A 22,064-nucleotide genomic window follows, 5' to 3' on the forward strand; every position below is an offset into this window, starting at 1 on the left:
ACATACCATCCTGTTTATTAAGTGGGATTTCATGCAGAGACCTCCTCACACTAGAAGTTCAGGAAACGGATGTCTGATGGTAAAATTTCGAGGGCAACGTATGAGCATTTTTGATGTCTTGAGGGACCAGAGTTTCAATTTTAGTAATATTTTGGAGAACTGTTGAGGGACATTTTGTGGGCTGAGACAAAAATATGGATTTTGAAGGGAGTTTTAATACTGCACATGTGAAATACAAAATAGGTATAAACCTGAGGTGCTTATTTGATAATATTTTTATAATCCTCTGAAATAAAAATCACCCAAAGTCAAATATGTAGTAATTGCAAACAACTTCTTGAAAAATATTGCAAATAAAAATTATTCATGATTATTCAGTTATTTATCATGGAGCAGTTTTGAATAAGCCATTTCTGTAATATTGTGCTTCACTTGGGAGCAACTTGGAAACACGGAGATGCAGAATTTCCCCATTTGCTATGAGCAAATGATTATAAAACCTAAAACTTCCAAACTTTAAGGAAGTTTCTGCAACAACTCTAACATCAGCCAAGCAATGCTCTCTACAGCTCACGTACAGGTTGTTAGAGTGAAGCCATTCTTCACCCACAAAACCGTATTTCATGTATATAACAGTTAACCTTTTAGACCAGTTCTTAAAAGCAAAATGCTAGCACAACGGTCACTGTTTCATTTTCAGTTACATTCATGGTAATGTACTTTTTTCATTGCTTAATGTAAGGAAACCCCACAAAAAGACTTGATTTGTTGGGCTGTTAAGACGCAGCAACAGTAATTCTCTGTGCAAAAAAGCAACTTGCTTTGGTGGCGTTACATCATTGGTTTGAGCCACATCTGAACTTTAGATCCTGATTTCTCGGTGCCTCTTTCTAGAAAGGTTTGGAAAAGAACTTAGGTTTAACCCAGTTCAATAGTTCCAATACAAAATGACGATTTATTCCTCACTAAAACCCACTTAAGTCTTGGACCTGAACAGACTAGCCCATTTATCCATCATTGGATAAATGACTTTCAAGGCATAATGTGAATTGGTAGAAGATACGGAAATTATCCAGAAACCCTGATCTTTACATACATACTCATTATTCATTGTTCAAGCAAAGTTGGTCTTACCAAAGTATTTTCACCAGCTGACATGCTGGCCTACTGTAGCTGCTTTCTGAGTTTTAAAACTACATGCTTGATTCATCACAAGGGACCCAACATTAATTCTTTTCCTGACTGGATGACTACCAAGTTTATAAAATGTCTTCAAAACAACTGCATAAACATTTCTTGTGTTGATATGTCTAGAAAGACAAATTAAGAAGCAGGAAAAATGCCCCACAGTTTGAGTCTCTGAAATCCTGTTGTGGACTCCAGCCTTTTAACACACTTACTTTGAAAAGCCAATGCTTGTAGGAAAAAAACCCTAATTGAAGCAGTTCGCAATATTGTACCTGCTTTGAAAACACTCTCTTGACCTTGCAAAAATAATATAAAGAATCACTGAACACAATAGCTTTGGGTCAGAAAAAAATACTGGGTCGATATTGTGTCAGTCAGCCATGCAAATCTTCTCATTGAACTTCTGCAAGCCATTGGAGAGTAGTCATTCTCTTATTACAAACTAAAATCCTCTACAACCTTCAGAAACAAATATGGGCTCAGGTTTTTGGAGGATGCAAATGGTGTTAGTTACCATCTCAGACATCTTCAAACAAAATATATGTTTTTGCTATTTCTAGGTATATTTCCACCAGCCTTCTGAGAAGGTTTAACCATTCTTACAGCCACACTTTCGCACATTCAAACCAATGAACTCTTTTTCGAGCTCCCAAATCCTAGTTTTCAGGCAATATAACCTAGCAGCTTTTCTTCTTCACGGGCGAGACAAACCTCATACCAATGGCTAACCCTGCCATCTAGTGGCATTTATACATTTTTCACATATATCACCCTCTACAACATTGCCGTGTTTCATCCAAATTTTTGACACAGCATCCCCTTGTGGTAGATAGGCTTTGAGAGACGCGGGAAAATCTAGAGATATGCTGAATAACAGTTCTGTTACAAGAATTTATCCTTTTATATAATAAAGCATTTTTTATTGTCAATGTTTTAAAACCACGTTACATACAGACACATTACATGTGTCTATACATGTGTCTATACATACATACATACATACACATTACATGTGGAAATTGCAAGCTCTGAGCTGTATCTTTTATGTGAGGTATAGCTTCTTCTGTGTAAGCTGCTGAGAGTCGTAACAGTGAAAAGAAATATTTGGGAGCTGATCTGAAGCTGGAGATAAGGCTGAGAGCACAATGGAAATGTATTCCTTTCCTCACATTAAACAAACAAACAAAAGACCCGCAAAACAACCCCCCAAAAAACTGCTTTTGCTAGAGTTTTGGAAGCCAAGTATTTTAGAAGTTTTAACGGAAGTGACTGACTTCGCCAGTACTTGAACACCTTTCTCAGCTGAAGCTGGGAGGAAATTTCTAAATAATATGATGACTTCAGAAATGAAGTTTTAGCTTGCATAGTGTCTGGGAAGTGCGGCGCAAGTTTGTCCTTTTTTGACACCATTCAGCAGAACACCATGACAGCTTATTCCCTTGCAGAAGTACATTGTAACTCCCTTCAGGACCACACGACTGAAGATACAATCATTTTTGATGTGTCCATACTACACACGCCTCCAGATCCTAGCTAGCTCAAAGGGCAGGTGGCCTTTCTGAAATGCAAGGTGGTTCCTTCTCATGTTTTTCCTAAATGTTGGGGAAAGCTGAGCTGGTCTCTGGAGACCAACTGGGTCTCTCTAAAGAGATTATTAAAGGAGATTATAATGGAACTTCTTCTGTGAAGGGAAAGGTTTCTGACTCTTTGGAGGAGTGTCTTTTATGGTAAATTATCATTCTATTCACCAAATCTTGCAGGTTTCCCATCAGAGTGACAGTGTGGAAATTTTTTTTTTACAATGCACTGCTACCTTTCTAATCATCCACTCTGTGGGAAAAAGTTATCTTTATACTTTCTATCCCCTACCTTACTGCAGTCAGGGGGGCTGAATAAAAAGCAGAATTCATAGCTTTCAGCTCAGAAACTCATTCACTCTCTGTGAGGGAATTAAGAGGGAAATAAAAAGGCAAAAAAGTTGGCTAGCCATGCAGCTTGTTGAGACTGGATAGTGTTCGACTGTTTGTTAGTGAAATTGTGCTGGTTGGCACAGTTTTCTGTTTTAAAGTATACAGTAATTGATATCTGTAATTACAAGTAGAATGAAAATGCAGAATAATTTGCTTATGCCGGCATAGGTTCAGAAATATTTTATGCCTGCAAAAAACAATTGAGATGTTTCAGAGAAGTGACCAACATCACATTTTGCCCAGATTTACACTACACCACATTAGTGGTGTAAAACAACATTTTTTTTCTTTTTTAAGTCAAAGCTAATACCTTTACCTTTTTGAAAAAGGTAAAGAATGAAGAAGCTTTTACCCAAGACAACTAAATGAAACAAATATGAAAACTGAGCCTTCAGAAGAGACTTCTTTCCACTAAGGAGGGTATTTCAGAAACATCTGCTTTATTTTTTGAAGGCAAATACTTGTTGACAGAGCCAGCAAGCCTGCTAATAAAAGAAGCAGTGTTTTCAGTATATTTGGAAATATTTGTCATTTTCAGGGAGCTGTCTGGATTACTGGTTTCCTACAGCTCTCACCTTGCACAGAACTTCTATGAAAATGCTCTTTTGTTCTTACAGAGCTTCTCCCAAAGACTAGCAACTTGTTTACATTAATAGTGATGTTGGTGTAAAAATAATAACTTAAATGCTTCAGAAAATCAAGCCTCAAACATATGCATATATAGCTTCTTAAATTGGTGATGATGTGATTTTTGAGCCTTGCTGGTTGGGACCTATTATCCAGAGAGTGCACTTTAGCATCCATCCCTGATATGGCAAAAGATGACCCTGAGCATCACCTCTTCCTCCCGTCAGCTGTGGTGTTGTGCAACTCCACAGGATGGAGCAGGGCTGTGAGGGGGAAGTAAGGTGACGAAGGGACTGTTCCCCCTTATGCTGGCCACGTCTGGAGCTCCATGTGCAGTTTGTCTGCCCTGTACCAGATGGATGCGGTGCAGCATCTGGCCATCCAGATGCCATCACAGGGTGGTCAGGGCAGGAGCATGCATCGCATGGGGCAAGGCTGAAGGAACGGGGGTAGTTTTTTCATTGTAAAAAACACATTTGCATGTACAGTTATACACATACCTATATGTTTACTGTACCTGTATCTTGGGTGAATTATTGCATATATGATGGGGTTGTAGATTGCAGAAGATTTGGCAATAACTGCTGGTACAGTTTTGGAATATGGTGTTAGGGTGTTGCCGCGACTGAAAAAAAGCAAAAAGATTACACACACAGCTATGCCATGGATTAATACTAAATTACTGAAACATATTACACTTTTTGACTGTTTTTGTGCTGTGATGTCTTGATAAGAAATACCCTTGAAATGTTAATTCATTCAAATATATCCTTTGCTCAAATGAAAGGCTTGCATTTGATAGCATATACTTGGTTTCATTCATTTGGAAAAGATGAAAGACATGCCAGTGATTAGTTATCTATTTAAGGATGACCAGGAACACAAAGAATCACCTTCCTTGTTTCTACACTAGGAAAAAAAAAACCAAAACCACAACCAAACCCCAAACCCAGACAACCTCCATTGTGACCATCTGGGGAAAGGGAATGGCCATAAAAAAGAAACCAGAAACAAACCTAAAAATCTTTCAGCAGCAACATCTGTGCTGCACAGTAGTGGGTGTCAATGACTCAGCTGCAAACACCGCAAAAGGAGAAAGGAGTCGAAGTGGTTTGAAACCAATATTCTCCCCCTGACTTTAAGCTCCCACAGTCTTTCACATGTGACCAATGTCAGCACAGGATAATCACAATCAGTATCATAGAATCACAGAACGGCTTGGGTCAGAAGGGACTTTTAAAGATCATCTAGTCTGACCCCCTTTCCAGGGGCAGGGACCTCTTTCACTAGATGAAGTTCACTGAATCACAGAATGGTAGGGATTGGAAGGGACCTCTGGAGATCATCTTGTCCAGCCCCCCCTGCTTGAGCAGGCACACCCAGAGCAGGCGGCACAGGAACGCGTCCAGGTGGGTTTTGAATGTCTCCAGGGAAAGAGACTCCACAGCCTCCCTGGGCAGCCTGTTCCTCTGCTCTGGCACCCTCACAGGAGAGAAGTGTTTCCTCATATTCAGGTGGAACTTCCTGTGTTCCCACATGTGCCCATTGCCCCTTGTCCTGTCATTGGGCACCACTGAAAAGAGTCTGGCCCCATCCTCTTCACACCCACCCTTCAGGTATTTATGAGTACTGACAAGATCCCCCCTCAGCCTTCTCCTGTCCAGGCTGAACAAACCCAAGCCTCTCAGCCTTTCCTCATAAGGGAGATACTCCAGTCCCCTGACCATCTTGGTAGCTCTCTGCTGGGCTTGCTTAAGCAGTTCCACGTCCTTCTTAAACTGAGGGGCCTAAAACTGGACACACTACTCCATGTGTGGCCTCACTAGGGCAGAGTAGAGGGGGAGGATAACCTCTCTCAACCTGCTGGCCACACTCCTTTTAATGCAGCCCAGGGTACTGTTGGCCTTCTTGGCCACAAGGGCACATTGCTGGCTCAGGGTCAGCTTCTTGTCCACCAGCACTCCCAGGTCCTTCTCAACAGAGCCGCTTTCCAGTAGTTCAGCCCCCAGCCTGTACTGGTGCCTGGGGTTGTTCCTCCCCAGGTGCAGGACCTTGCACTTGCTCTTGCTGAATTTCATAAGGTTCCCCTCAGCCCAGCTCTCCAGCCTGTCCAGGTCTTGTTGGATGGCAGCACAGACTTCTGGAGTATCAGCCAATCCTCCCGGCTTGGTATCGTCAGCAAACTTGCTGAGGGTACGCTCTGTCCCATCATGCAGGTCACTGATGAATATGTTGAACAGGACTGGACCCAGCACAGACCCCTTGGGAACACCGCGAGTGACAGGCCTCCATCCAGACTCTGCTCCGTTGATCACGACCCTCTGAGTTCTGTTGTTGAGCCAGTTCTCAGTCGACCTCACTGTCCACTCATCCAACCCGCACTTCCTTAACTTGCCTGTGAGGAGGCTATGGGAGACAGTGTCGAATGCCTTACTGAAGTCAAGACAGACAACATCCACTGCTCTTCCTTTATCGACTCAGCCAATCACACCATCATAGAAGGCTATCAGGTTGGTTAAGCATGATCTTCCCTTGGTGAATCCATGTTGACTACTTCTGATAAACTTCTTTTCCTCTACATGCCTGGAGATGACCTCCGGGATGAACAGCTCCATCACCTTTCCAGGGATGGAGGTGAGGCTGACTGGCCTATAGTTCCCCAGGTCCTCCTTCTTGCCCTTTTCAGATTCAAGTGACATTTGCTTTCCTCCAGTCCTCAGGCACCTCTCCTGTCCTCCATGACCTTTCAAAGATGATGGAGTGGCTCAGCAAGAACGTCTGCCAGCTCCCTCAGCACTCCTGGGTGCATCGCACTGGGGCCAGTGGGTTTACGAATATTCAGTTTGCTTAGGTGATCTCTGACCCAATCCTTCTCAACCGACGGTAAGTGTTGCCTTCTCCAGATTTTTCCTCTCTTCTCTGGGGGCTGAGATGCCTGAGGGCCAGCCTTAGCAGTAAAGACCGAGGCAAAGAAGGTGTTCAGTAACACCACCTTCTCTGCATCCTGTGTCGCCAGGGCCCCTTCCTTGTTCAGCAGTGGGCCCACTGTGTCCCCAGTCTTCCTTTTGCTGCTGATGTATTTGAAGAAGCCCTTCTTGTTATCTTGGACATGCATTGCCAGATTTAATTCCAAGTGGGCCTTGGCCTTCCTCATCGCATCTCTGCATACCCTGGCAACGTTCCTATATTTCTCCCAAGTGGCCAGTCCCTTTTTCCACACACTATGAATCTCCCTCATCCATTTGAGTTTCTCTAGAACCTCTTTGCTGATCCATGTGGGTCTCATGGCTCCTCTGCCTGACTTCTTCCTCCTGGGGATGCACCAATCTTGAGCTTGGAGGAAGTGGTCCTTGAATACTGTCCAGCTTTCTTGGACATCCCTGCCTTCCAGAGCCCTAGTCCATGGGATTCCTCCTAGCAGGTCTTTGAAGAGGCCAAAGTGCGCCCTCTTGAAGTCCAAGGTTGTAACCCGACTCGTAGCCCTGCTTCTGCCTCGCAGTATCCTGAACTTGACCATCTCATGGTCACTGCAGCCAAGGCTACCCCCAACTCTCACATCCTCAACCAGCCCTTCCTTGTTTGTTAGGATAAGGTCAAGCAGCACATCTCACCTCGTTGGCTCCTCCACCACTTGCATCAAAATGTTGTCCTCGATGCTCTGCAGGAACCTTCTGGATCATGCATGGCTCGCCGTGTTGCTTTTCCAGCAAATACCAGGGTGGTTGAAGTCCCCCATGAGGACCAGGGCCTGGGACTGCGAGGCTGCTTCCAGCTGTCTGTAGAAGGCTTCATCAGCTTCCTCTTTTTGATCAGGTGGCCTGTAGCAAACACCCACAACGATGTCGCCCATATTTGGCTGTCCCTTAATTTTTACCTACGAGCTCTCAACTTGTTCTCCTTCCACTCCAAGGCAGAGCTCGATGCATTCCTGTTGCTCCCTTACATAAGGGGCAACTCCCCCCCTCGTCTCACTGGCCTGTCTCTCCTGAAAGGCCTGTAGCCATCCCTGACCACATTCCAGTCATGTGAGCTATCCCACCATGTCTCTGTGACTGCAGTGAGATCATGGCCCTGCGACCACACACAGACCTCTAGTTCCTCCTTTTTATTCCCCATGCTGCGTGCACTGGTGTACAGGTGTTTCAGAAAGGTGCTTGAGCACACAGGTTTCCCCAAAGGGATGTACAAGGACCCACTACAGCTATGCAAATGCTTGAGGTGGTTGGTCTCCTGGTCGCCATTGCATGAGGCCGCCACGGCACCTTTATCACTGCTCAGGTTGTTCTGTCTTATTCTCCCATTGTGTGTGATGGCAGTAGCATTGCCAGTTTGTCCCTCTCCCCCAGAGTTCCTCAGTTTAAAACCCTCCTCACCAAGTTTGCCAGCCTGCTGCCAAAGATTCCCTTGCCCCTTCCAGACAGGTGGAGTCCATCCCTCCCTAGCAGCCTATGGTTGTTGAAGAACACCCCATTTTCATAAAAGCCAAAACCCTCACGTTGACACCAGCCATGTAAGCAGGAGTTGATTTGTATTATTTGCCTATTTCTAGTTGCCCATTTTTCTCTGACAGGTAGTATGGAGGAGAAGATAACTTGTGCACCAATATTTTTGACTTCCTTTCCCAGAGCTTTATAGTCTTGCTTAGTTCTGCCCAGACTCTGGCTTGCAGCGTCATTTGTGCCCACATGGAGGAGTAGCAGAAGATAGTAATCAGTGCTTTTGACAAGTTGTGGCACCCTCTCAAAGCCCTGTCCAACCTGACCTTGAAATCAAGAACATGCAGTGACAAGACAACAGGTCCCTTTGGAGCAGAGAGGGGTTGGAGGAAGATGGGACCTCAATGGTGAAGATCTGGAAATTTCACCTCTTCTTCCCTCTGTCAGAAGCAGCAGTGTATGGTGGAAACCTCTTGAGATAACAGGTATTAGGAGAGAAAAGAGGTCATTCCTCCAATTCATTCAAAGTAACTACCAGAGGGGAGAGGAAACTGTGTACCAAAAATGTAGATAAAAAGTCATAGCAGTTTTAAAATCCATAGACTACCCCTTTCCTGGCTTTAGCCACAAGGATATAATGAAGAAAGAAATATTACGTCTAACGTAATAACCATTTAAAACCCATTCTGAAGGGAGATCTCTTTCTTGTGGGTGGCAGTACTAATCATACTTTAGAATAACCCATGCTCTTTGGGTTACATTTTGACTTACCCTGCCCAGGCAATCAAGGTGACACAAGCATATGGGGACCAGGACAAGACAAACACAATGATGACCACAAAAGCAATTTTTGCCAGTTTCCATTCATTCTTCATGGACTGAGAGAGGTAGGACTTCCGGCTGCAGGACCCTAGCTTTTGAACATCTCTGTGAGAAGGGACAAAAAATTACAGATATGTCAGCAGGACAGTGAAAAAACGAGGTGCAACCTCTATAATGCATTCTCGGCAATATGCAAAATGAAGCAGATTTCATCTTTCCCTGCATTTTATATAGTTTAGCATAGAAATATCAATTTTTACATATCAGTGTTGTGAAATGAATATATATTTCAGGCTGAAGACAGTCATTACCAGCCAGCAGGATAACAAACTGTTTCCTGGTGCACTGTGAACATACCCGTAAAGTGAGTTTACTGTGTTAGTGAGCAAAAGGCATAGAAAAATCTTGCAGCCACTGTACTTCATGAGTATACAGGACACCACTGTTTTAAGGATGTATTCCTTACTCCTTCACTTGGTTTCAAATATGCACACACAAAGCATAGTAAAAACCAAGACCAAGGCCAAAAATAGAGCTCAGTAAGAACTTCAATTTAAACATACAGCTAAATATGCTTGTAAAACTAGAATTTAGCCTTGTGAAGCCAAACGACTTCGAGTGCCTGCAGATAGGTGCAGAGAAAAGACATCAGAGCTGAGGACACTGCTGGTGTTGGATCAGACCAAAGATAAGTCATGTGCTCATTAGGAGAAAAATAACTGGCAGAATGAAGTTACTCTACAGAGCTAACACCCTGCTGAGTTTTTATTTCAAATATAGACCAAGAATTTGGAAAAAAACCTGCCCTAACAAATACAGCCAGATTTTGTGTGTGCAGTTGCGACACTTGAGTGAATCACAAGGTTTTCTGGGATGTCTGCCGTAAATAAAACCGTCAAAAAATATGAGGACTGGTATGTTCACATCTGCTCAGATGCAGATGATGCCCCCATTGCTACATGCTATTTATCATCCCTTGGGGCTGAAAACTGGGCTGGAATGCATAGGGACTCTGTTCCTTGTATTGCAAATCCAAAATACAAATGGTCCAAGCTATCAAGTGACCTGATACACTATTAATTACCACACTCTGTGCCAGGACCAAAACCACCAGAGACTTCCTTCCCTACTCCAAAATACATAAATCCATTCCAGTTTCTACACTGGCAAAAATGTTTCTCCAGTTACAGCTGTTCATGTTCTGCCACTTTATTTCTAATTTCAGTTCAGGTTATTTTTTTTATTTAGATTTTTCTGAAGCTGAAGAAATTGAGAAAATCTTCTAATACAAGAAAAGGGAGATTTACTTATTTCAGCTACATTGCTTACCTGTCAGTACGTCTTATGGCCAGGAACATAAATAAATAGCAATGGAATATTATTATCAGGGGAATAAAAAACACGCAGCAACATAAAATCATGGTGTAACTTCTGTTTGCAGGCGAGTAGGTTACATAGTCCCATGTACAGGATATCATCAAGCCCTCAGGCACATAGGAACCTATGAAATACATGGAATACATTATTTACACATACACCCGAAGCTTGCACAGTTGCTGATCCAACAACCGATCAATTAAAATAAACCCTGTACCATATACGTAGTCTTCAAGAGCTATGCATGACATATTATACGTGTGGTCTGAGACTACAAGTGTAGACATGGAGGGGAGATCCTGACAACCAGACTCTGAGATACACCTAATACTCCATCTGCAATTTGTTCTGCCTGAATATATCTTGGGGTTAGCGGGGAAGAGGGTATCTGCACTGCAATAGGTGCAGAGACATGATACGACAGCAAACCATCAAGTGGTGGCTAAACGTCCACCAGAGAACTTATCAAAAATCTCATTTTTCATGCCCTGAGAAAGGCGAAAACAGACCGCATAGGGAACACTAGAAGAAACAGAGAGCAGACAACATACTCCACCCGAAGAGCGGAGCCACGCTCCATCCCAGCGAGTACAGCCACACGACAGCGATGATCTGCACGGTCCGTTTCTTTGAAGTCCACTGCATGGATCGCAGGGGCTTAGTGATCACAAAGTAGCGGTCAACCGAAATAGCTAATAAAGTCATCATTGAGGTTATTCCAAAGAGTGCCCCACAGAAGGCGTACAAGTCACAGCCTGAAGCAGAAAATGGAAACATCAGGGATTTTCTTAAAACAAACACGTTTTCTCTCAGAGCCTGACATCATAAACCTCACATTTTTTTCCTGGCTCAGGGCTTCTTTCCCATTAGAAAAATTTTCTTAGCCTCACAATTTGATAATTGTTTTTTAGAAAAAAACCCACAATTATTAATAAAATACAAACGTATCTATTTAAGAAGTCGTATTCTCCACTGTGGGCTGCAGCTGGGAACCTTTTGTCAGTGGAAAACTGCCTCAAAGAAAATCCAATCTAATTAACATTACATTTTCCTGGACTGTTGCCCAATATATTGATCTTAACAGGCTGTAGCAGACATCTGTCTGCTAATGACGGATGATGTTTTGAAAAATTATTTTGGCTTATGTGGCTTAAAATGTACAGGTGGTTTAAATTTGATGGCTAAAAGACCAGCTATAAAACATAGCTCCAGCTTCTATATTGAATAGCAACACTTTTTAAAGGAACTGACAGTTTTTACATGGAACAGGTTTTTTTCCCCTTCTTTGCATTCAGACATTGTGCTAGCAGATAAAAACGTGTAGAGTTACACTGTCCCTAATTTGATTCAGAATCCTGTGATGAATAATCATTCATTTTTTGAGCTCTTGCATCTCCCCGTGTGCTTATAGACAACAGCCTACCTGGAATCGGAGGCAGTCAAAATACCAGATTTAACCTTAAAGCAGACTTCTAAAGTCTTTATAAGTAACCTGCAATTAAGGACCAAATCCCACTCAACCCAAATCAATTGCTTCATTTGTGGCAGCATGGTAATTTACACTGATTTTATCTAAGGGGATGAGCAAAACTAAAAACATTCTCAAGCTAAAGAAGAACCCCTTCTGTGTTGCTAAATAATACATGGTCTCTGGGCTTGCTCCACCAATACATGATCACTATGCGGCACAGATTTTCACCCTCTGATGTGATGAGCAGCACCAAGCACAGCATCGAGTGCCCTGAGGACTAACTATACTCATATTTCAGCTATAATTTGAGCGTGAATCACCTTTTCTTTCTTGCAATTGGAAAGAAAGGAGCTTAAATTTGCAAAGTCCTCAATTGACTATCATTATTTAAATCTCTTAAATAAATGTGAGATTCCTAGAAGTATGCTAATAAATATCAACATACATTTCTAAACAAAGGTATTAACTCCCTCTTAAACTGATAGAGAAAAAATATTTACAACTTAATAAAACTCTTGTACCTATCTTCAGCCATAGCAGCTGCTCTTACAAGCTAAAGAGTAACAAGATTACATGTTAATGTTGACTCCTTTCTTTCCAAAAGAAAGAAAGATGAAAGAATCAAACCTATAACACAAAACATGTGCCATCATGCTGACTGATGGTGTCAAGAACCTGGGTTGTCGCTCAAGAGTCTTGTGCTGCTGTCTCCACAGCACGAGCCAAGGTTGTTATGGCTAAAATAGGCTGCAGACAGTGTAGAGCCAGTGAGGTATGAATTAGTGTTCAAAAGTACCTATATCTCCAAGTATCCACTCTCTGTGCAAGCTGTTGACAAAGCACATGGGTGCCTGAGAAGCCGACATCAGGAAGTCGCTCACAGCCAAATTCATTATAAAGTAGTTCTGGGGTGTCCTCAGCTTCTTGTTGCTTAAGAACATGAGAAATATGTTATTTTTAAATAGGCAAAGAGAACAGTTAACTTTATAACTTGGCTTACTAGCATAAACAAATACTATCCAGGTTGGAATTGGTCGTTACTTACGATCAATTGCTAATCATCACTAAATTAATGCAGCTACAGATATAATCATTTCAGAATGACTGACAGTAACGGGGGGATAAAATGGATTGTTTCCTCTTCAAACTGAGGAGGATTCCAGCTGTCTTGAAAAATATGGATTTGTTCAGGAGAAGAGCAGTTCCCTATAAGAGCAGTAACACCGAGCATCCTGCGTTGCACAAGACCAGCACCTGAAGCAGGTTACAGAGCCAAAGGAGCTGCTTTTGGTGAAGTTTTTTAAGCTGCTGACCTGAAAAGTCACCACATTACCACTAACAAATGACCCTTTGCAAAGTGCTACAGCAGAAGCGGAGTATGCACAGAGATTTGTAAAAAAAACTTTTGTTCATCCACTTCTCATAAGAGATAACAAAAACACTCAGCTGCAGATGAACAGACATTAAACACCGCAACAAGGAGCTTGAAAGCAGCAGGCAGTCTGCAAACAAAGTTTATCCAAAGAAAACAAATATCACTTCCAGTTTTTTTCCCCACATACCACCACCTCACATAGTCTCACTTCTTAGGGACATCTGGAGTTATAACCTCCTAGGAAACTTTCAGCTGGCATTCAAGATTACCCTTGGCTCTGGCTAAGGGGAATAAAAATACCAGTAATGTGATAAAGCACCTCTCACCTTTACATGGAGTTACTTGGTTGAATAGGCCCTTGTTGCTCTGATGAAATATTATGTCCTTCCACAAAAGTTAAATTACCTTCAGCTCACCCAAATCGTTCTTAAAACTGGCACTTTTGAGGGATATACTGAGAAGGTGTAACACAACTAGCAGTCCCTCAGTGGGAACCGCTATATTGGTTGAATGGTGAAGTAAAGAGCTTTGATATCTAGAGTTTGAATTCAGGAGTTTTCACAGTGTCAGGTGCATATAGTACAAGAAGTGGTGACTTGGCACACTCTGTGAGACTTAGAGAGGAAGCACGATTTTACAAACAGCTTTGTTCTTGGAACCTGCATGCAGTAACTCTCAACAGTGTGAAATAATTGTTTCAAATGCCTCCTTCAGTGTAGAAAGCTGAACAACCGAGGCCTCTCTGATGTACTTTAAAATATCAGTATTTGCAGCTGACATTAATTTCTTTTCTCATGTTGATAAATACTGAAAAAGAAAATGAGAAAGCCATCTCAATGCTTCTGCAATTCTAACACAATCTTGGGTCTCATAACTGCCTGCAACAACTGAGTGAGAAGGGGTGCAGAGTTCACACCTTCACAGGTGCCTGTCTGCCTATGGAGGTCTTCCTACTTAGACAATTTAATGCTTTTATTACACCAGCTAAAACAAACACATTTCAAGAAAAATTGAGAGCTTGCTCTACATTTCAAAAATCGTGAGGTATCTACAGTTGCAGAGAATTCAATTTCTCCTCGATCTCATATTAAAAACCAGTTATTCAAAATAACTGAACTAATCTATTTGTCTTAAACATTTAAGAATAGGAAATTAATGCTTGGTTCATAACGCCACTAGTGTTTCTAGCATTGTAAGCCCCCTTTGCATCAATATGCACGACGACAGCAAGCAGTGAGTGAGGAGGATTTTGAAATCCAGCATCACAGTGTGGGACAGAGGAAAGCTATTTCATTTTTCCATTACATTTTTGCATACTCTAGCTGCAGTAGCTTTAGCTGTCTGTTACACTGCCGGCAGCCAAGGGAGCACACAAACTGACAGAAATCCTACGATCTGCCTGAAGCAGGGAGTACACTGCTGGGGTACACTGATGGCATGAGCTCGTTTCATGTAGTGTGTTGCTTTCTTGGTCCTTCCAGGACATCTGGGCTGCTGGGAAGATCATCAGTTTTTGTCAAGTATTTCTGCAAATTCTACAGGGTGAGTGAAGAAGCCTGCTGCTTATATCATAAAAAGTATTAAACTCTTCTTTAAACTTTTCAGTAGAATTGTTAATAGAAGACAGTATTTGTTTTGTCATTTTCTTTGGTTCCTTAAAACCTGAGGAATTTACACTGGGGTTATCAGTGATGGGGTAGGGGGCAGGGGTGGGTTGCCCTCCATTTGATGCCATCAGCCTTTGCTTCGAGATTTAATCCAAGAGGAAACCAATGCATAGCATCTTCACTCAGGCACATGTGGACCTGTCAGATTAACCATAAAAGGCCAGTCAGATTAACCATAAAAGAAATTTTTGTACCTGTAGAAGGCATAGAGCACTAGGAGGTTTCCAATGATGCCAATGGAGCCAATAACGAGCACACACGTTCCTACAGTGTAAAGCACATAGTCAGGGATCTCTGTCTTGGTCACAGTGTGTGGCTGGGTGCCCATGTTCAAACCCTGAATGGAAAACAGAGGAAAAGGAGAGCTTAGCATGTTCAGGACACTTATCACAGGGTACATGTAGTCAGCCTGTTGAAGGAAGGCAAAGCACACGCTTCCACAGGTCTTGCAAATCAAATACACACCTCTGTGCTCTTTTCACATTCCCTGTAACCATTTCCCTCAAGGAGCCTTCATTGCTTTAACAGCACATATTTATATTAGTAAAAAACAACAGGGAAAATAGACTGGAAAAAAATATTAAGGAAGTTGCAAAGATGATGTGAAAAAGGTAAAGATGTGCTAGTGTAAAACACACTCTGGGCAACCGCAGCATTTTGGGGCGCAGAGCTAGCTGACAACACGACCTTCAGTTCAACAAGGAATGGCCCATCATACTTTGGTTTTATTAGGAGTGCTGATATCAAATCCCACACTTACAAACATTAAATCCTCTGGGTCTCCCCAAGCTCCCTGTCCACTTTGTGCTGCAAAACCTGGGAATTGCCCATGGAAAAGGTAAGAAACCAGGGGTAAACAGCAGCAGTACCTTCACCTGGGTAAGCACAAATACATTAAATATTCTTGGCATGTCTTTCACTGCCCTTTAACTCCAGCACATGAATAAAACCCCACCTATTCTCTACATCTGGGTGTTTGGGGTTTTTTTAAACAAATTCAGATTTATCACCAGCTAAATTCAGCTGCAGGGCAACCTACATCTAACCCATTCTGCTCTCATTAATGTTATCGATGAGAAGAGTCTGAGTTGCCTGATGGAGATTCTTATTTACCAAGTCAGAAGCAGCTAAGCCACGCCGAGCACTCACATGTGTGTCAGATCTGGCTGGCTTTGTCAAAGGCATGGCACCTTGTCACAGCTGAGGACCAGCTCTGCATCGGCACGCTTCGCTGCTGTGCAGCTCAGCGACGTGCAGGGTGTGGGACAAGGCTGATTTTGGCCTGTGGGAGAGGAGCTGGGTGACAGACCAGGTTCAAGATTATAACTGTCACCCCACTGGTAGTATGTAAGTGGCCATTTAAAATTGGTGAGAACAGCCTTTTCTCCCCCCTGTTGCTAGTTCCTAATCTCCCATTCTTTTCCTTTCTGCCTTCTATTATCCCTCACTCATCTATAAATGCACACACTACATCCTACGGGCACTATCCCCTTAACTGTGTGACCCCTCTGGGGTACTCCCCGGGGCAGGCTGCGTTCAGCGATAGGGAGCACCCAGTGAGGCGCACCCTCCAAGCACCTGCAAAACAGCGAGTCTGGAGCAGAAACAGTGACAGCAAAGCTCCTGGGGCTGAAGTGGTATTGTAAATGGTACAAAAAGCTATTGCTACAAAGCAGAAAGCTGCTTTCAGGCTTTCCCAGTGGTCTAATAGACTCTACCCATAATAGGGCACTTCACCAAAGGTAACATCTCTGTAAAAGTAGAAAGAGATGAAAGGGAGCGTCTGCTGGTGCTGGCTGCACTGGGGGGCTGTCACTGCCATTCCCAGCAGTTAAGCATCCAGCAAAAATGTCACCACTGTGAAGTGTTTACCCTTGAAGAAGGTGCGAGAGGTAGTGTAAGAGTGGGCAGCACGTGGGGAGGTGGCCCAGCGAGGAGCACAGTCACGGCCATTCGGTGTCACCAGGCACAGACAGCGCCATGCTTTCAGGGCGGGGTGGCCTGGGCATACGAGTTAACCACGATAAACTCCTTTCCCCCTCCCTCAAACCTAATCTTCTTAGCAGAGTATGTGCACTAAATCGGAACCCTGCCTCATTTCTGGCAGTGCATACTAAAGAGGCTAAAATGGGAAGAAAGGAAAAGGGTCTTTTTTCTTCTGCTTATGTTAGGCATGTTTAGGATTTACCCCTAAATAGAGGGTTATTATATAAAGGAATATTATATAGATGATTAAATTCAGGCAAAGTAGTACTTGGCTATTGTATCCATTATGTTTTACTTCATCATATGGGAACTCACCATTGCAGAAACTCATTTGTGAAATGGACTACGAGTTTCACACCCAGAGGTGTCTCACCTTATCTCTTTGCTGAAGAGAAGCTGACCTGGATGTTTTGGCCTCGTTTATTCACTTACGAGTGGTGAGCTCTGTCAAAAGCTGAAAAATGTCTCTTGTGACATGTTTGTAAACTCAGATTACAGTTTGCTGGCAATACTGGATGAAATATAAACTCTTGATGCTTACAAAGTGGAATTTGGAAAGTAATAAATACTGGGGATTACACAGAGCCTGCAATCTCAGCGAGAAGCTAAAGTGAGTGGTGTTTAGATTACACAGCCTTTGGAGAAGGGATCTGGCCTTCAGGGGCGTCCATAAAATACTATGGCTGCTTTTGCTGTGATGTTAATAACAGTAAGAACTTTAAGATCTGAATGAAAAGGTGGCTACTTATTCAACCTGTCGGTGTTACCCAGAGACAGCAGGACATGGAAGGCATCCAGCTGTATGAAATGTGGCAAGCTGATAAAGGCAGGAGACCATTTATAATGCTGTAATTTGGATATAAGAAGATAAATGTGCATATCTATGTGCGTGTACATATATTTCAACAGAAAACCTCAACTTCTATTAAAAATTATTTTATTAAACTGGTGGGAATTTTCTAAATAAAACAGGCTAAAACAAGTACAAGCCGCTGCAATCTGATCAAAGAGAATTTATACCTCGTCTTAGTCACATAATTAATTTCACTGATTTGGCATAATTTCATAATAGAAAACCTAAAGAATAAAGATTTAAATACCCTTAAGGATCGAAAATTCAAGATCTACTCTGTTGAACAAAAGCTGCTTTTCTAGTACAGACCCTTTCTCAGAATAGAAAGAAATTGTCCACTCAAGTGGAGACAAACAATATCAACAAAACTTTAATATATTCACAGATTTTAAGCTTTTTCTCTTTTCCTACAATACCACCTCTGAGAAGCTGGCCTTTTTGGTAATTTTGATTAACTAGCTATATACTTGTTAATGTAAATATTTTACTGTATGAGGGTGAGGAGTAAATATATGAGAAAAATATTCTAAGCTTGGTTACAAGCTCGAATGAGAAGGTTTTTTTGCTGATATTCTCAAAAGCTATTACCGCTCTATGCATTTTTGGGTACTTTTAGTTTCTCCTGAGTAATAAGAATAAAATCAAACTATAGGAGAATATTCCGAAGTTGCTGTGAGTCTTTCCAACCCAAGAAAATCCATATAACTATTACAAATCTCTACCAATGACTTGGTAACCAGGACAGCAGCTAAGTACAGCAGGTTTCACTAGGCATAGTCACTGTTGTTTCTTACCACATTACATCTATATTAGCCTCTTTTAGCACCAAAATTATGTATGGTCAATGGCAGTTGATATGAATCAGCAAAAAACCAGTTTATACTAGTGGAAGAGTCCTGCCTTTCAGGCTTAGCAAAGCATGGATATTGTATCCATTTCATGCCACTGCTCTCTAACTGCTAGAATACACTGTGCAGTTATACTTCAGGCTATTCATTTTCATTTAATTAACAGTGGACTTAGACCCCTCGAGAATGCAGTCGGAAAACTTACAAAGTTAAAAGCTGTGCTGTGAGATGCTCCCCCAGCTCCAGCTGTTTCACGCTGCCATGGTGATGCACAGCTGCTCTGGATTCAGCACATCTCTCTCAACAAATTGTGTTTATGGGTGCTCAGTACCATCGCAGCCACATGATGTAGAATGAAGAGCCTGTTCTGTATAAGCCACAGTCTGGCTCCTTCTCTTTAAAGATGTGATTTAAGATAGAGATAATAAAGGAAGGCTGTACATTTTATTCAACTGATATATTGAATCGATAACGGGTGACGCAAGTTTTCAGGGGCTCATGTGAGATGTGTTCACCTGTCCGTTTTTCCCCGAGGTTGGCTTTGCCTCCATCACTTTGTGGTCCTGGGAATCCCAAGCACTCTGCTGCAGACACATCCATTTCCTAAGCAAAGATTTTAAATACACCATCCAGGATGACCTGATTTTTTCACTCAAAAATACAAATGTAAACAAGTAGCTCATGAAGGTGGGGGTACTGCAGTGGGGCAGGCTTCTGGCATACTTGCCTATCCTGTACTTGCTTTGCTTGGCTCCTTCTAAATTAATGATACAATCACTTTTGTTTGACTTTATGAGATGTTGGCCCTGACAGCTCACATAAATCATGATGTAGCCTTATCCTTATATGCAATGTGAGTACAACATCACAATTCTGTCACCTGTGTGGCTGCTTGGAGGGCTTTCCTGGCAGAGCAACTAACAGATCTGCAGGCAAAAGGAGGACAAACAGTTAACAGCTGCCCTCAGCTAGCTGACAAAGGAAGCAGGCACCAGATATAAAAATAAACTTGGTCTATTTTTCCCACAATAAGTATGGAAAACTTAACAGAGGAGGAGAGTTATTCTATGAAAGCTTTTATAGTTTGATTTTTAGTGATAAAATTATGTCAAAATAATTATAGCCATCTGTTTCTACTTTCCAACTGGTGAAATTAATAAAGATTGCAATGCAGAAATCAAAAAAATGTAGTTAAAAACAGGAGAGCAAGGGCAGGTCCTGTTCAATGGGTAGGGGTAGAAAATAATGGATTGAATCCAGAAATGGTGGTATGATTGACGCTAGGCAGATATAAGAGTATCTAAAGCCTTATTTATACTCTGATTTTGGTCATGGATGCAAGCTCATCTGTGGAAATGATTGAAATGAGCTTAAGTAAGGGCTTGCTTACATAGGGGATTAATGTGCACTAACAAGGGAGTAAATTAACAGCATAACAGCCTCCTCCTGCTGACCTGCTGTGCGGATTCACAAAGCAGGAGTTTGATTTTACCCTACAAAAATCTTGTCTATACAGTCATGCTTGAAAATTTTAAAGAAAAATAATAAACAATATTTAGGTATGGTGAGACAGGAGCAGCCCACGTGTGCCAGTCCGCAGATGTTTTTGAAGCAGTTCAGGCAGTACTTGCCAAGTTCCTTGTAATTTCACTGACAGCCCATCAAAGAGGTAATTTCAGTGGGAAGAACCATCTGGGTTGAAATGACGACAAAATTAGGGGCTTAATGAATTCTTGTACATATGAATTCTTGAATCAGCAAACAGAAGACCATTGCTATGTGGCAACTATGGTAGAACTAGTGGTGGTCAGATATTTTTCAAAATACGATGTATTTAAAATGAATACTTACAGAAAATATTATTAGTACCTTTTGGTATTAAAAAACAAACCCACCCACCACCCCCACGAACAACAACTTAACTTGCTCTAGTTAACTGCGCTGCATTGCAGCACCACGCAGCAAATACAGGTTAATTTGGTCCTCAGAAAGTCAAATCAAACCACAACCATCCATATGTGGAAAAGTTACTTTTCTCGGTCCCAGGGCAACACTCTTCTTCCACAGCTCATTCCCATCAGTTCACATGCCAAAGCCAGGAACACTCAGACACATATTTATAGCACACATTTAATCAAGAAGGCAATTGGTTTAGCAGACTGAACTGTGAATTTGCAGCAGTTCATCCAAAAGTAACAAACAAGAACAGGAACTGCCAATGCCACGTACAACAAATATCAAAGGCAGTCAGATACCCAAGTCAGGCATCTGCTCCAGATCTAGGTGGGTATTTATCCAGACTAAAGTCGTAAGTTTGAGGAAAAACCCTGAGAATGTTTTCCATAATAATATATATACCTAATTAATTCCATTCCATCAAGCGCTTCTGGGCTGTTACTGAACTAGACAGCCAGCTCAAAACAAAACAAAACAAAACAAAACAAAAAACCCACCCATTTAGTATTCGACTCCAAGACTCATTTGGGGCATTCGTCCCTAAGATCTTACATTTAGCACACCTCTGGCTTTGGCAAGACACTTTCTTTCAGGTCCTCCATATCTGTGCTTAAACTTCTTCTCATAGTTGCAAGAAATCTAATGGCACATGATTGGAGGGGGGTAGAAAAATCTCAAAAAAGCCCAAAGAGAAAAACCATCAAACTTTGCCAAGTTCTCAATATCATGAGAATAAGCCAGTTAGATACTCGACAAGGTAGGCAAACTCAGATGTCTACATATCCAGCCTTATAAGTCAAGTTAAGCAAGGGGTATTAATAATTCATAGGTTTTATCATTAATGAAGACACAATATAAAAATTATTGACATGAGAATAATAAAGCAATCACAAGTAAAAATAAAAGTGAAAACAAGTAAAGCCTTAATATCTGTTTGCTTGTTACAAAGCTAAGGCATGTTTTCATCTCTCTGGAGGCTGACTAAAAGAACCTTAAAATGTAAAGCCTGTTAGTCTGTTCTGGAAAGCGCATGGACATTGCTTTCTGTGTACATCCCTATCCACACCACTGAAATCAGTCGTAAAAGACACATTTGCTTCTCTGAGTAAAAAAAAAAGAAACAACAACAGCCCAGCTGAAAAATAACAAGCTTGCGTGTGTTCCAGCTTGAGCATCACCCGCACCGCTTGGGCAGGGTTAGCAGACGTGATGGCTTACTCAAAGTTTTACCAGTTATTCCACTGAGCGTGCCTGCACAACCCGGCCTTGGGAGGAACGCTGTGTTACTTGCTCCCTTGTTTTTGTGAGGAAGCACTGGCAAGGAGCTAGCACATTTTTTTTCTCTGCCTTCATCCGAGGTTACTATAATCAAACTTTGAGGCAACGGGTTTTTAATCAAAGACCTGAAAGTTTTAAAGCAAGATACCACAGGCATGTTTTCTGGGGGCATTTCTGTTGCAGTACTGGTGTACTTTTATAACCAAGACA

The 22,064-nt window shown here is 42.0% G+C and overlaps 1 protein-coding gene across 2 annotated transcripts in view; it reads right to left on the reverse strand.

Annotated features, from left to right (window-relative positions):
* Positions 1–22,064, reverse strand: part of LOC142056292 (melanopsin-like) — a 42,071-nt gene that overhangs the window by 11,313 nt on the left and 8,694 nt on the right. For both annotated transcript variants that reach the window (XR_012660286.1, XM_075090833.1), the window contains exons 2-7: positions 15,128–15,270; positions 12,688–12,821; positions 10,972–11,175; positions 10,373–10,544; positions 8,993–9,148; positions 4,303–4,410 (exon numbers count right to left, since the gene is read on the reverse strand). Coding sequence is in view for 1 of the 2 variants with exons in the window: in XM_075090833.1 (XP_074946934.1) it covers positions 4,303–4,410; positions 8,993–9,148; positions 10,373–10,544; positions 10,972–11,175; positions 12,688–12,821; positions 15,128–15,261 (908 nt within the window). In the remaining variant the exon portion in view is untranslated. The remainder of the gene's footprint in view (positions 1–4,302; positions 4,411–8,992; positions 9,149–10,372; positions 10,545–10,971; positions 11,176–12,687; positions 12,822–15,127; positions 15,271–22,064) is intronic.

Source organism: Phalacrocorax aristotelis, chromosome 4 (assembly GCF_949628215.1).
Source record: "Phalacrocorax aristotelis chromosome 4, bGulAri2.1, whole genome shotgun sequence".
NCBI lineage: Eukaryota > Metazoa > Chordata > Aves > Suliformes > Phalacrocoracidae > Phalacrocorax > Phalacrocorax aristotelis.